The 13948-nt window shown below is 41.2% G+C and overlaps 1 protein-coding gene across 2 annotated transcripts in view; it reads left to right on the top strand.

Annotated features, from left to right (window-relative positions):
- TMEM198 (transmembrane protein 198) overlaps positions 1-13948 on the top strand; it is a 63082-nt gene that overhangs the window by 21833 nt on the left and 27301 nt on the right. For both annotated transcript variants that reach the window (XM_089660627.1, XM_089660628.1), the window contains exon 2: positions 11546-11808. In XM_089660627.1, the coding sequence (XP_089516753.1) occupies positions 11646-11808 (163 nt within the window). In that variant the 5' untranslated portion in view covers positions 11546-11645. The remainder of the gene's footprint in view (positions 1-11545; positions 11809-13948) is intronic.

Below are 13948 nucleotides of genomic sequence, written 5' to 3' on the forward strand. Positions count from 1 at the left end.
TCAGCCTGCCCATAGATGGTTCCAATCTTGGCTGGTCCCTGCTTAACCAGTTGAGATTCAAACCATCTGTGGTCAGCTTAAGGCCTTGCAGGCTGTTAGGCACCAGAGTTAGATGCAATGGGGGAGATTTACTAAAATTGGTGCATTCAGAATCTGGGCGGCTGTGCATGGTAGCCAATCAGCATCTAACTTCAGATTGTTCAAGTAAGCTTTGGCTATGAAACCTGAAAGCTGATTGGTTTCTATGCAGTAATCAGCATTCAGTAATAAATGTGGTCACACATGTCCCTTTCCCTTCTCTGCAGTAGGGACACTTAGCCCCGGTTCACACCAATATACGGTGCGGGAAACCCGCGATCCATGCACATTCCTAGCACTTGCGATCTGCAGTGGGTGTCTATGCAATGTTGAAGTGGTTATAAAGGCTCAAGGTTTTTTATCTTCATGTATTCTATGCATGAAGGTAAAAAGCCTTCTGTGTACAGCAGTGCCCCCAGCCCCCTCAATACATACTAGAACATCAACGAGATCCAGCAATATGCACAACAGCCTCGGCTGTCCCAGGCCTCTGCCTCCTCATTGGCTGAGACAGCAAGTGGGACTCATTGGCTCCTACTGCTGCCAATCACAGCCAGTCAGCCAATGAGGAGAAAGAGGGGCAGGGCCAAGCTGTGGCTCCGTGTGTGAATAGATACACAGCTTGCTATGGGGGCACGCGACAGAAAGGAGGAGCCAGGAGCGCCGGCAGGGGACCCGAGAAGAAGAGGATTTGGGCTGCTCTGTGCAAAACCACTGCACACAGCAGGTAAATATATATATATATATATATATATATATATATATATATATATATATAAATAAATAAATAATATACAGCGGGGGTCCTCTAACTTTTTAAACAGGGGGCCAGTTCGCAGACCTTCACACTGCTGGGGGGCCGGACTATAGTTTGAAAAAAATGTGAACAAATTCCTATGCACACCGCACATATCTTATTTGTAGTGCAGAAAACAGGAAAAAACAATACAATATTTACAATATTCACTGTACGCTGTAACGCACTGGACACCGCAATGCACTGACACCACCACACACTGTAATTTGTAATGCACTGGACACTATAACACACTTGGCACTGCCATGCACTGTACACTGTAATACACTGGACACCGCAATGTGCTGTACTCTGTAATGCACTGAACACTGTAATGCAGTGTAATCTGTAACGCAATGGACACTGCAATGTACTGTACTCTGTAATGCACTGGACACTGCAATGTACTGTACTCTGTAACGCACTGGACGCCGCAATGCACTGTACTCTGTAACGCACTGGACGCCGCAATGCACTGTATTCTGTAACGCACTGGACACCGCAATGCACTGTATTCTGTAACGCACTGGACGCCGCAATGCACTGTACTCTGTAACGCACTGGACGCCGCAATGCACTGTACTCTGTAACACACTGGACACCGCAATGCACTGTACTCTGTAACGCACTGGACGCCGCAATGCACTGTACTCTGTAACACACTGGACACCGCAATGCACTGTACTCTGTAACGCACTGGACACCGCAATGCACTGTACTCTGTAACGCACTGGACAACAAAATGTACTGTACACTGATACACCAGACACCGCAATGCACTGTACCTGCTGCCTGGTGTGCTCTCCTCCTTTCCTGTCCTGTTGCTCCTCTGGTTGTAGCAGGTGAAATCCGGAGCTTGCAGGCTGCCGCTCGCTTGGTCATAGCGGCCAAGGACCCAGCAAGCAGCCTAGCTATTTGCCGTTTTTTTCTGATTCTTTTTTCCATTCTGGCTGGCCCGGCAGGCCAGATAAATGTCTTTGGCGGGCCATATCCGGCCCACGGGCTGTAGTTTGAGGACCCCTGATATATAGTATACTGTGATGTATCAGGGGGTTTAACTTAGGGCCAGGGGCGGACTGACAACTCATGGGGCCCCTGGGCAATAGGGGATCATGGGGCCCCTGTGTCCTTGCCAAAACTCAAAAAAAGCCTATGAAAAAGTTACCAGGGGCATCTCATGGGGCCCCCTACTGACCCTGAGTCCTCGAGCTGTGCCCGAGTTTTCAAATGGTCAGTCCGCCCCTGCTTAGGGCTGATTCACTATATGCGGTGACAGACATTCTACTGCATAGTAAAACATTTGTCACCGCAGGGACACGCAGGAAACAGTTGTTTACTAAGTGTTCCATTCACATTGCAACGCTGCCTAGAGCTGCACTGCAGTGTGCTGTGGTAAAATGCAGACATGCTGCAATTTATCGCAGCTCACTGGCCCATGTACTGGCCTGTTGCTGGTACCATGTGACCAATCACAGCAGGTCACATGACAACTGTAAACAATGGATGGCTTCCTATCATGTCATTCATTGTATACAATTGTGTTGCTAGCTGTGATTGATCACAGGGATCACATGGTACAGATTGGGCCAATCACAGCTCATCTGTGTCATTGTGATTAGCTGTGGTCTATCACAGCTAATTACAACAAAAACCACTGAATGAATTGATTTCATTCAGTTAAATGCTTGCCTATAGCAGCAATTCACTGTTATAGGCAATCGTAACGTGTAAAAAAAAATTCTGATCACTTCCCCAGAGTAATATTATGTTACTAACAACATTAGTAATATTATATTACTCTGGCCACAGTGTTTTATAAAAAAAAAAAAATTATAAAAAAATTGAAAAAAAAATGTTTTTTCTTCATTCTGTCACCAGTCAGTGTCCCTAATCACTACCACACCAGTTATATGATGATGCTATACTGCACTGGTGACAACATGTTAAAAAAAAAGTCAACATTTTTTTCTTCGGCTCTTTATTTTCCAAAAAGTTGTGACAAAAAATTACAGCTTAAAAAAATTCGCCATGCATCTTACAAAACACCTCCAACTGTTTACTTTCAAAAAGGGATAATTGGGGGGAAATTCATTCTATTCTGACATTTATTGGGCCTCAAGTAATGAGATAGGCCATCAGTATATCAGGATTGATCGATTTTCAGATATAGACCATAGTTTGTGGACTCCATAACTTTCCTACAGACTAAATAATATACACTGGTTTGGGTTATTTTCGCCAAAGAAATGTAGCAGAATACAGCATGGCCTAAATTTGAAAAACTTGTTTATTTTTCAAAATTTTTCAGTTTTTTAACGTTTATTTAACCACTTCCCGACCGGCCGTTGCATATAAACGGTCGGACGGTGGCAGTGCAGGGTCGGGCACAGTGAAACACCGATCATCAGACTGGACCTCTGTACGAGGTCCCGAACATGTGATCACTGATTGGCCAATCAGTGATCACATGCAAAGTAGTAAGCAAGATGTCACTTGTGACATCATTGCTTACTACGTGTGAAATCTGTGAATGATCACAGAGGTCACATGGTACAAGGCTATTCACAACAGCCTTGTACCATGTGACAAGCTGTGACCAATCACAGCTCACTCAGTACTTCTCAATGAGTGAAGAATGCAGACAGAGAGAAAGAGAAATGATTGCTTTTACACCCTATATGGGTGTAAAAGCAATGTGTAAAAAAAAAAAAAATCTTCATCACCCCCCACAAGTAGTACAGTGTCACCATGGTGACACTGTAGTGCTAGGGTGACAGTATGTAAAAAAAAAAATAAATAAATAATAATAATATAAAAAAATAAAATAAAAATGTAAAAAAATAAAAAAATGTTTAAAAATTATAATTTTTGGTTATAAACCAATTTGGATTTTTTTTTTACTAAAAAGATAATGGAATAAATTTTGGCAAAGATTTATGATGAAATATTATTTATTTGCAAAACTTTATAAAAAATACACTTTTTTTCTAAATTTTTTGAATTTTTCATTTACATAGCAAAAAAATAAAAATCCCAGCGGTGAATGAATACCACCAAAATAAAGCTTTATCTGTCTGAAAAAAATGGTAAAAAATTCATTTGGGTACAGTGTTGCATGACCGTGCAATTGTCATTCAAAGTGTGATAGCGCTGAAAGCTGAAAATTGCCCTGGTCAGGAAGGGGGTAAAAGTGTCCAGTCTGGAAGTGGTTAACAAATAATAAAAACCCCAGTGGTGATTAAATACCACCAAATTAAAGCTCTGGTTGTGTGAAGAAAATGATAAAAAAAATTTTGGTGTACAGTGTTGTATGACTGCGCAATTATCATTCAAACTGTGAGAGTGCTGAAAGCTGAAAATTGGCCTGGGCAGGAAGGGGGTAAAAGTCCTCATATTGAAGTGGTAAATGCAAACACTCTGAAAATGTAAATTAAATGAAAATTTGTTCGGGTCAGCAGGAACTGGCCGAATCTGGATCCATATATGGGCAGGCTGGTTGTACTGAAGCCGATCACTTGATGGATTTCAGTACAGTCAGTCTGTTGTTTATTTTGGTTGGTGGTTGCAGGAAACAAAATTGTTTATTATATAGCTAGCTTAACTAGTTGCCGACTGCAGATAGCCGAATGACGACGGTACTGCGGCCGTCCAATTCTGGGAGGCCGTCATATGATGTCCTCCCAGAATACGCTCTCCTGGATGCTCCTGGGGGGGGCGTGCACCTGGCGACCTCCATGATCGCTGTGTCCTACAGACACAGCTGATCACGTGATGTGGTAAAAGGCCAATCACAGGGGCCTTTTACCATGTGATCAGCCGTGTCCAATGACACACTGATCACTGGGAAATGCAATTGCCGGTTTTCGGCTGCACTTTCCTCATGCTGTCAGCGTGTGAGGAAATACTGCCGAGAACTGGCAGTTGTCAGAGCAGGGATTGACACCGATCATCAGGGCACTGATGATCAGTGCCCTGATGATAGGTGCCCAGCAGTGCCACCCACCTGTGCCCAACAGTGCCACCCACCTATGCCCATCAGTGCCCATCAGTGCCACCCACCTATGCCCATAAGTGCCCACCAGTGCTACCCACCGGTGCCCATCAGTGCAGCCCAACGGTGCTCCAGTCAGTGCCGCCCAGCAGTGCCACCAGTCAGTGCCCAGCAAAACCGCTTATCAGTACCCAACATCAGTGCCAGCTCATCAGTGCCGCCTATCAGTGCTGCCTATCCGTGCCACCTCATTAGTGCCACCTATCAGTGCCACCTATCAGTGCCCATCAGTGCCACCTATCAGTGCCCCATCAGTGCCACCTATCAGTGCCCATCAGTGCTGCCTATCAGTGTTCATCAGTGCTGCCTATCAGTGCAGCCTCATCAACGCACATCAGAAAAGGAGAAAAATTACCTGTTTGCAAAATTTTATAATAGAAACAAAGAAATTTTTTTTTTCCTTTTTTTTGCTCTTTTTTTGTTTATAGCACAAAAAATAAAACACTCAGAGGCGTGTAAATACCACCAAAAGAAAGCTCTATTTGTGAGAAAAAAATTATAAAAATTTCATATGAGTACAATGTTGCATGACCGTGCAATTGTCATTCAAAGTGCAACAGCGCTGAAAGCTGAAAATTGGCCAGGTAAGGAAGGGGGTAGGCAAATGATTATGTTAAAATAGTGTATGCATAATTAGAAATCTGCGTTTTAGGGTGGCTTTTTGAATATGTTTTCCAGCAGGCATAGCAGCAGGTTCTGAGATTCTGTAGGACCTCTTGGTTTGAGCACTGCAGGCTGCACAGCTCAGAGATCATAGGCTTTCCACACTCCCCTTTTAAGCTGGCTATACATTAATATTTTTTTTCATTCAACCAGCGGGTTGAAGAAAAAAAGAAAAAATGGACCAGATTCTCCCATCTACACACTCGTGAATGGGGGAATCAGTCCCGCTGTGGAATTGCTTCTCCCTGCTGTCAGAATACACTGATCAGTACTGCCAGCTGTAGCCGGCAGCATTGATCATTGGCCAGAAAAAGACAACCTGGTTGTACAGAAGTTGATCGGGGCATGAGACTTCTGCCTTTAGGTGGCGGAGGACACTGGCACACACCCAACCCACAGGCTACAAAACTCTATGAGAAGTTGAAAACTGCTGCATCTGGATGGACTACTAATGTTTAGGGCAGTATGTGCCCAGGAGGTGAATGCTTGGAGCGCAACCCACCTGCATTCCGAGCATTCTTCCCTTGGTGAGTACCAGGGTGGATTTGATTTAAATCAAACTGATTTAAATCACGATTTAAATCACTAGTCAGTAAGGCTTGATTTAAATCCTAGTTTTCTACATAAAGACTAATTCTTGCTGGTATAACTTTAATATGCAAGTAGATGAAGATTTTTAGAATAACAACTTTTCATATTAGTTTTTTTATCCCCAGTTTAATCGGTTAATCATTCATATTTGGACAACTTTTCTGTTGTACTTAGGAAGGAGAAAAACAATCATTACCTTAATAATAACAATTTAAATAGATTTATTCATCTGAAACAATAACATTCCAGCATATGTGATTTGCTTAAACATCCATGTTTTTTAACTAATTTGGCTAAACAAAATATATATATTTTAAGAAACTTAGACTGTCAGCCCCTTCCTCCTCACACTTAGTTTCACTTTCTTCTTGTGCAGATCTATTCCACTCCAAACAATCAGAAAAATATTGTTTCTATTCTATTCACTGAACTTCTTGAAACTTAGCAGTGAAGGGGTTGATTCTGTATTCATAGGTTTGTAGAAGTTAGGATGAAGGTCTTTTTCTTAACTCTGTTCATGTTATAACATTTTTGCTGTGAAGAAGAGGCATGTGATCTCCGCTGAGTCAAATACAGTTTTGAGAACTGCAAAAGTAAACCAGCGTCTGTGATAATATCTTGTAGGCAGAGAAACTGCCCAATAATCTTACAAAAACCTCTGGAAGAGCATGACATTGTGAATGGATTCATGGAATTTATTTACCAAACAAATTAAACATATACAGCCTTATTCTACATAATTAAAAAACTAATCTTTATTTCATGATGGAATAACCTTTGGATGGTAATATATTTTCCTCAAAAAGCATTTTATTAAAAAAAATCAGATTTAAATAAAAAAAAATCAGATTTAAATAAAAAAAATAAGATTTAAATAAAAAAAAAATAAATTGGATTTTTTTGATTTTTTAAAAAAAATCATTGATTTTTATCCACCCTGGTGAATACAGTGTTAAACTATATGCCTGCCATACATGGATTGAAAATCATCTGGTTCAGCAGGGACCGACCACATATTGATGTATGGGCAGAGTGGTTGTACAAATGTCGATCTGCCGATCCAATTCTGTACGTTCACCCTGTTGGATTTTTGCTGGCAGTGCTGATCAGTCTATTCTGATGGCAGGGTAGCCTACCCACTGTCAGAATACAATAGCCACATGGAATGTATGGATGGGGGAATTGAGTCAATTTATTTGTTCACAAATGAAAAAAAAAAAATGACTTGTCTATAGTCAGAGTCTCATGTGCCGGGGCTTAATGCCCAGTATGTTTGAGGCCTAACAAGTGGCTGATGAAGGAAAAGAAGGCAGGGAAAGAGAGAACTACCCAAGTACTGTACATGCTTGGATCCTGGTGAAGAATAACAGAGATTTTTGTGAGAGGGAATGATTCATCGCCTCCCACTAACACTGAGGAATAGACTCACCAGATGGCATGTGGGTAATATGAAATCCAGATAAAACAAAAGCTCACAAAGATTTGCAATAAGAAATCTGCGTTTTTGTGTGGCTTTTTAAACTTGCAATTGTAGGCACTAATTTGAATATATTAACCCTGGGACTTTAAATGAAGCACATGACATTCAAACAGTAAAATGCTCAATACACATGATTTCAAATGTATTAATCCATATGTATACAAATCTCATCACAGCAAAGTTCAGTTGAAAGCATAATATTATTGAGCTGATTTGTAGTATGTATATATATATATATATATATATATATCTATCCTTACCGAGCACTTTATTAGGTACACCTGTTCAATTGCTTGGTAACACAAATTGCTAATCAGCCAATCACATGGTGGAAACTCAATGCATTTAGGCATCAAGACGTGGTGAAAACAGCTTGCTGAAGTTCAAACCGAGCTTCAGAATGAGGAAGAAAGGGAATTTAAGTGACTTTGAACGTGGCATGGTTGTTGCTGCCAGATGGGCTGGTCTGAGTATTTCAAAAACTGCTGATCTACTGGGATTTTCACACACAACCATCTCTAGGGTTTACAGAGAATGGTCCGAAAAAGAGAAAATATCCAGTGAGTGGCCGTTTTGTGGACGAAAATGCCTTGTTGATGTCAGAGGAGAATGGGCAGACTGGTTGCTGCGACATTCACTTGGTAGGGTTAGAATTTGGTGTAAACATGAAAGCATGGATCCATCCTGCCTTGTATGAACGTTTCAGGCTGGTGGTGGTGCTGTAATGGTGTGGGGGATATTTTCCTGGTGAGTATATATAGTGCACCTGATGTATCATTAAGGATGTGAATATACAGTGGTCTATATATATTTATTAAGTTGCACAATATGACTCAGAGCTGCACCTATTTGTCTTGACATATATATATATATATATACAGTGGGGATCGAAAGTTTGGGCACCCCAGCTAAAAATTTGTATTAATGTGCATAAAGAAGCCAAGGAAAGATGGAAAAATCTCCAAAAGGCATCAAATTACAGATTAGACATTCTTATAATATGTCAACAAAAGTTAGATTTTATTTCCATCATTTACACTTTCAAAATAACAGAAAACAAAAAAATGGCGTCTGCAAAAGTTTGGGCACCCTGCAGAATTTATAGCATGCACTGCCCCCTTTGCCAAGCTGAGACCTGCCAGTGTCATGGATTGTTCTCAATCATCGTCTGGGAAGACCAGGTGATGTCAATCTCATAGGTTTTAAAAGCCCAGACTCATCTGACCTTGCCCCAACAATCAGCACCATGGGTTCTTCTAAGCAGTTGTCTAGAAAACTGAAACTGAAAATAGTTGACGCTCACAAAGCTGGAGAAGGCTATAAGAAGATAGCAAAGCATTTTCAGATGTCAATATCCTCTGTTCGGAATGTAATTAAGAAATGGCAGTCATCAGGAACAGTGGAAGTTAAAGCAAGATCTGGAAGACCAAGAAAAATATCAGACAGAACAGCTCGCAGGATTGTGAGAAAAACAATTCAAAACCCACGTTTGACTGCACGATCCCTCCAGAAAGATCTGGCAGACACTGGAGTTGTGGTACACTATTCCACTATAAAGAGATACTTGTACAAATATGGTCTTCATGGAAGAGTCATCAGAAGAAAACCTCTTCTACGTCCTCACCACAAAAATCATCATTTGAACTTTGCAAATGAACATATAGACAAGCCTGATGCATTTTGGAAACAAGTTCTCTGGACCGATGAGCTTAAAATTTAACTTTTTGGCCGGAATGAGCAAAGCAAAGTTTGGAGAAGAAGGGGCACAGAATTTAATGAAAAGAACCTCTGTCCAACTGTTAAGCATGGGGTTGGATCAATCATGCTTTGGGGTTGTGTTGCAGCCAGTGGCACAGGGAACATCTCACGAGTAGAAGGAAAAATGGATTCAATAAAATTTCAGCAAATTTTGGATGGTAACTTGATGCCATCTGTGAAAAAGCTGAAGTTAAAGAGAGGATGGCTTCTACAAATGGATAATGATCCTAAACACACCTCGAAATCCACGGGGGATTACATCAAGAGGCGTAAACTGAAGGTTTTGCCATGGCCTTCACAATCTCCTGACCTCAACATAATTGAAAATCTATGGATAGACCTTTAAAGAGCAGTGCGTAACAGACAGCCCAGAAATCTCAAAGAACTGGAAGACTTTTGTAAGGAAGAATGGGCAAAGATACCTCAAACAAGAATTGAAAGACTCTTGGCTGGCTACAAAAAGCGTTTACAAGCTGTGATACTTGCCAAAGGGGGCAGTACAAGATATTAACTCTGCAGGGTGCCCAAACTTTTGCAGACGCCATTTTTTTGTTTTCTGATATTTTGAAAGTGTAAATGATGGAAATAAAATCTAACTTTTGTTGACATATTATAAGAATGTCTAATCTGTAATTTGATGCCTTTTGGAGATTTTTCCATCTTTCCTTGGCTTCTTTATGCACATTAATACAAATTTTTAGCTGGGGTGCCCAAACTTTCGATCCCCACTGTATATATATATAAGCTGAATACATAAATAAATGTGTGGGGGATATTTTCTCAGCACTAGCAAGGTGTACCTAACAAAGTGGCCTTTGAGTATATATATATATATATATATATATATATATTACATAAATAAATCACAATATAAATTAATTTGTAGTTATAAAAAGAAATTCATATATAAAGTCCAAATAGAAATCGCATGATTATTATAAAACTACATCCAAGAACTTGAGGCATTTTGTGGAACTCCATCCACTTCCTCAGGAGTAGATGCAAAGTGCTTATAGGTCAGCTCAAAGTTAAACGTTGTGGTACTGAAAATTGTTGGTTCCTGGGGATGTCTATCCCAGGAGCTGTAGTAGGGTGACCATGGGGACCAGAGGCACAAATAGAGGGCAAGCGGACTTCCAGGAGAGTACAAATCCACATTTCGTAGTCCATAATGACTATGGCAAATTCAAAAAGGTTTCTCATATTCTTGCATGGTGCCGCTGTAGTCCAAAGTATAATCCACAGTACCCCAAGGAGAACAGCACAGCACCTTGCTATGATGCATAAATAAGAATACAAGAGCTGAAATACTTAGCTTCCTGGAGGAAATGCTGCTCCAGGCTCCCTTCGGTGCTGCTCACACAAACAAAAGCCCAGGCATCTGGTCATTTGAACAAGATGTAGCGGTGTCTGGGCCAGCAATGGAGTGACATCCCCCTGCATGTGGCTACAGAGGGAGTAAGACAGGCAGACTTTTTAGCAATCCTGCAGCTAGCGATTTGCCTTAGAGTCACCATACACACTATATTCTTTGTATAATCAACCAAAACTATGTAATATGAAAACCTACCTAATCTATCCAATCAGTCTATAGCCAAATCAACCAAAACTATGTAATATGAAAACCTACCTAATCTGTCCAATCAGTCTATAGCCAAATCAACCAAAACTATGTAATATGAAAACCTACCTAATCTATCCAATCAGTCTATAGCCAGTCAGGCAGACCCTTGCACTACATAAGTGATGGGAGATCTAAAGAAAATTGTTCAATCAGATTGTACAATGCATAGTAAGCCTTACTGTAATTGGAAAGTGTGATTTTTTTTTTGTAGCTTTAGGCAATCCATACACATGAGATGATTGCTACCTGATCTAGGCAAATAATGACAGGACTGGGAAACAATCGGCTACCCAAAAACTGTGTGAACTACAATAGGCTGGTCAATGAATGAAGAGTTGGATTTGATTTTTGTTGCTCTTGGCTGTGGCTTTTGGTTGGGTTTTCTGACCTCCGTCTCACATCTGTGACTGGCCCCCATATGAAGTATTGAAGTTACACTATTCTACTTTATTTATCTTTGCCTTGTTAACTGATCATTTCTTTGTCTTCGGTCACCTTTTATAGGACCAACGATAAGGCTTTATACATGGAATTGGTTCCATAACAAGGAATTTTGAAGAACAATCACACCCGTACATACAATCCTGTATCTCCTCCTGGGGATATGACCGCCACTATGCAAACCCTTCCATTCAAGCAGTTCGCTCCAGAGCCGGGGCAGGATTGGCCACCGCCATGCGAGCAGGAGATAGAGAGGAGGTACCAGGTGGTGCCCTCTGTGGTCTGTGCCATGTGCTGCCTTTTTGGGATCATCTACTGCTTCTTTGGTGAGTACGTCTGGAAACTACCTTCATTTTCTTTTTCAATATTTTTATTCAACTGTTTACCAAGTATTGTCGCACATAGCTCAACATATTGTCAATCAAGCAGCTTATATCTGAACAGTATTTGCATGTTCAATAATTAAACATAGCTATAGAACATAAGAAAGGGACAGGTAATTCTGTTGACTATAGCCAGTATTTTCCAACCATGAACCCTTCAAACACCATTAATGTTAAATGATGGTGACTGTTTGGAAATCCAGGGTCTCTAAACTTTCTAAATAAAGGGCCAGTTTACTCTTCTTCAGACTTTAGAGGGGCCAGACTTTGGCCAATGGGAGTAAATAATGCCGTAGGCTTTGTGGTCAGTAAGAGTAGAAAAAATTATATAGCACCTGTGGTCAGCAGGAGGAAGAACAAAGCCCCAAAATTTGTATCGGTGGAAGGAATAGTGCTCCATCATTGTTATGAAAGTGAGGAATAGTGCCCCATCATTGGTATCAGTGAAAAGAATAGTGCCCCATCATTGGTATCAGTGGAAGGAATAGTGTCCCATCATTGGTATCAGTGGAAGGAAGAGTGCCCCATCATTGGTGTCAGGTAAGGAAGAGTGCCCCATCATTGGTATCAGGGAAGGAAGAGTGCCCCTTCATTGTTATAATGGAAAGAATAGTGCCCCATAATTGGTATTAGCGAAAGGAATAGTGTCCCATCATTGTTAACAATGGGAAGAATAGTGCCCCATAATTGGTATCATTCGTAGGAATAGTGCCCCATCATTGTTATGAATGTGAGGAATAGTGCCCCTTTATTGGTATCAATGGGAGAATTAGTGGCCCATCATTGTTATAAATGCGAGAAATAGTGCCCTGTCATTGGTATCAGAGGGAGGAATAGTGCCCCATCATTGGTATCAGTGGGAGGAATAGTGCCCCATCATTGGTATCAGTGGGAGGAATAGTGCCCCATCATTGGTGTCAGCGGAAGGAATAGTGCCCCATCACTGGTGTCAGTGGAAGGAATAGTGCCCCATCATTGGTGTCAGTGGAAGGAATAGTGCCCCATCATTGGTGTCAGTGGAAGGAATAGTGCCCCATCATTGGTATCAGTGGAAGGAATAGTGCCCCATCATTGGTATCAGTGGAAGGAATAGTGCCCCATCATTGGTATCAGTGGAAGGAATAGTGCCCCATCATTGGTATCACTGGAAGGAATAGTGCCCCATCATTGGTGTCAGTGGAAGGAATAGTGCCCCATCATTGGTGTCAGTGGAAGGAATAGTGCCCCATCATTGGTGTCAGTGGAAAGAATAGTGCCCCATCATTGGTATCAGTGCAAGGAATAGTGCCCCATTTTTAATAGTGGGAGGAATAGTGTCTGTGAGCGCAATAGTGTTCCACCATTTATGTCAGTGAGATGAATAGTACTTCATTGTTGGTGGCAGTGAAAGCAATAATGTCCCATTGTTGGTGTCAGTGAGAGGAATAGTGCCCCATCATTGGTGTCAGTGAGAGAAGTAGTGCCCAATCATTGGTGTCAGTGGAAGGAATGATATCCCATTGTTGGTGGCTGTAGGAGGAATGGTGCTTCTTTGTTTGTCTCAATGAGAGAAATAGTGCTTCAAGGGCCAGATAAAGGCAACCAAGAGGCCACATTTGGCCCCTAGACTACGGTTTGCTGACCATGGAGGTAAACAATGCTCAAGTAGTCTGTAGTACTTGACAAGATAATTGTCCTACAGCTATAACATAATGGGATGAGGTTTTACAAATAAAAGTGGAGATAAAGAAGAAAGAGAAAAATGGTGGTGGGGGGACAGGAAAGAAGCGTGAAATGAGATGTCAGAGATCCCCATTGTCAATAATCCTCTTTTACAGTCACTCAGCAGAGTTGTATTGTATCCAGAGTTGCCACGTTAGGTTGAATTTAGCTTGAGTATCATTCAAGATACTTGATAATTTGTTGTTGATCAAGATCCAGTTGACTTTATGTTTGACTTGTTCAACTGAGACGGTATGTTTTTTCCAACTCTGGGCAATCTGCTCTTCATTTTAAAGTTCAACAGAAACAGACAGTATCTAGCTGGAATGGAGCATCAAATCCCAGAATTTCCTGCCAGCCACAGGGCTAGTAGTTCCACTGC

This window comes from Staurois parvus, unplaced genomic scaffold, assembly GCF_062004578.1.
Source record: "Staurois parvus isolate SC_StPar_1 unplaced genomic scaffold, SC_StPar_1.0 ptg001255l, whole genome shotgun sequence".
In the NCBI taxonomy this organism is placed as follows: Eukaryota; Metazoa; Chordata; class Amphibia; order Anura; family Ranidae; genus Staurois; species Staurois parvus.